This window comes from Capsicum annuum, unplaced genomic scaffold (genome assembly GCF_002878395.1).
Source record: "Capsicum annuum cultivar UCD-10X-F1 unplaced genomic scaffold, UCD10Xv1.1 ctg78065, whole genome shotgun sequence".
Taxonomy (NCBI): Eukaryota; Viridiplantae; Streptophyta; class Magnoliopsida; order Solanales; family Solanaceae; genus Capsicum; species Capsicum annuum.
In genome coordinates this window covers 1,193-3,608 of record NW_025888521.1, presented here as the reverse complement: position 1 = coordinate 3,608, position 2,416 = coordinate 1,193, and the positions used below count along the sequence as shown (strand labels likewise).

The 2,416-nt window shown below is 39.6% G+C and overlaps 1 protein-coding gene across 1 annotated transcript; it reads left to right on the top strand.

The window, feature by feature from the left end:
- Window positions 1–237: 237 nt before the first annotated feature.
- Window positions 238–1,863, top strand: LOC124894880 (homoserine kinase-like). The gene has a single exon (XM_047405374.1). It carries the CDS (start codon window positions 402–404, stop codon window positions 1,527–1,529), a length of 1,128 nt encoding a protein of 375 aa, XP_047261330.1. The 5' UTR covers window positions 238–401; the 3' UTR covers window positions 1,530–1,863.
- Window positions 1,864–2,416: the final 553 nt, after the last annotated feature.

Sequence of the window (2,416 nt, the reverse complement as noted above, 5' to 3'; positions counted from 1 at the left end):
TTCGTCCTTCATTAAAATAATCTGCTTTAAATAAAATCATAATATTATCATAATATAATAATATATATATATATATATATATATTTTTGATTGTTTTAGACTATTTGTCTCTTGATTCGAGAATCTATCTGAAACAGTGTGAGGTAGGAATAATGTTTGTGTACATTCTCTACTTTTCCCAAAACCTCTTTATGAAAAAATATATATTAAGTTATTATTGATGTTATTGAGTATTTTCGAAAATAGGAAAAATTCAAAAATTTTTAATCAATCAAATATAAAAATAACATTTTCTTCTACACCAAAACCCACTATTAGTTTGGTGATTAGTCTATTAAATCTTTGAATCACCACTGTAACAAAAAACCCTCCACCCTTGTTCTCTAGCTCTGACATTTTCAATGGCTATTACCTATCAATCTCCCATCAAATTCAACAATTTCAGCCCCATTTCTCCTTCTTACCCCATTTCCAACAACTTCACAAATCTCAAATTCCGATTTTGCCCTTCCCCCGTCTCTTCAAAAACCCATACCCATATCACCATTCCCGAACCCGAGCCCGTTTTCACTTCCGTCAAATCCTTCGCCCCCGCCACGATCGCCAATCTCGGTCCTGGCTTCGACTTCCTCGGTTGTGCAGTCGATGGTATAGGAGACTTTATCACGCTTAAAATTGACCCGAATGTTAGACCTGGACAACTGTTGATTTCTAATATTAATGGAGACAATGGAAGGTTGACTAAAGATCCGTTGCATAACTGTGCTGGAATTGCTGCTTTTTGTGTTATGAAGATGTTGAATGTGCAGTCTGTTGGTCTTTCGATTTCCCTTGAGAAAGGGTTGCCGTTGGGTAGTGGACTTGGGTCTAGTGCTGCTAGTGCTGCTGCGGCTGCCGTGGCGGTGAATGAGATTTTTGGTAGGAAATTGAGTGTTGATCAGCTTGTTCTTGCTGGGTTGGAGTCGGAAACGAAGGTTTCGGGTTATCATGCTGATAATATAGCGCCTTCGATAATGGGGGGATTTGTTTTGGTGAGGAGTTATGATCCGTTGGAGTTGATTCCGTTGAAGTTTCCGTATGATAAGGATTTGTTCTTCGTGCTTGTGAATCCTGAGTTTGAGGCTCCAACGAAGAAGATGAGGGCCGCATTGCCACCTGAGGTGACAATGTCGCATCATATATGGAATTGTAGTCAGGCGGGGGCGTTGGTGGCAGCTATACTGCAAGGGGATTCGAGGGGGTTAGGGAAGGCGTTGTCGTCTGATAAGATTGTGGAGCCGAGGAGGGGGCCATTGATACCGGGGATGGAGGGAGTGAAGAAGGCGGCATTGGAGGCTGGGGCGTTTGGTTGTACGATAAGTGGAGCGGGACCTACTTTGGTGGCGGTGACGGATGAGGAGGAGAAAGGGAGAGAGATTGGTGAGAGAATGGTGGAGGCGTTTATGAAGGAAGGGAATTTGAAAGCTTTGGCTATGGTGAAGAAGCTTGATCCGGTTGGTGCTCGGCTTGTTAGTAGCAATCTAAGATGATCGACGGATCCATCAATCAATCAATCAACTACGCCTCAATTCCAAACGAGTTTGGTATTAGTTGTATGAATCCTATATATCTTTTTGCTATGTGAATTCATCATGCTATGTGAGATGATATGTAGGAATTTGTATGCATTTAGTTGTCCAAGCTTCTTTCACGTAGTTTTTTCAAATAGGTTTTGAAATGGTTTTCTTGAACCTCTTTGCCTCAGCTCCCCAGACCCCACTTGTGAGATGACACTTAGCATGTTGTAGTTGTTTCAGAATTTACCTAATTACTCATCAAATAAAACAGTTTGAAGTTGCCATTTTGACATGGCTTACTTGTCAATGGACAGGCTATGTTGATTTGTCTTTCTAGTAAGCTTTTTGCTCAATACTTGTTTTGCAGTATGTTGAAGGTCACTTGCAATTTTGAACAAGTTAGTCTGTTTTCCTTTTGAAAGTTCATTGTGATCTTTGCAATACCTATTCCATGTCATGAGGAGTTATGTTTCCATGAGCTTATTACTTGATTCTTCAACTTGCTGATTATAGTTGTCAGAACCAATCTTATCTACTCACGAGCCGTACACTACCAATGTAATTACACATTGTCTATGTAATCGATCAACCACTGAGAATCATCTATTGGTGTAGAAACACGTATAGTTACAGAAAGAGAGTCACAAAGAAGGCTTTACTGACAAAAATGATGCAATGCTTCAGTGCATTGCAGAGCTATGCAGTAAATCTGCAGCAGATGAATTATTTGTGTTATTTCATGCTTTTTACGTGTAAAACACCAACTTGGTTGTTTCTTTTTCCTTTTCATTTGTCCCAACAAAATTTAATTCTCTATATTCCCTTATCACTGGTTCGATATACAAATTTTAACATAGAGA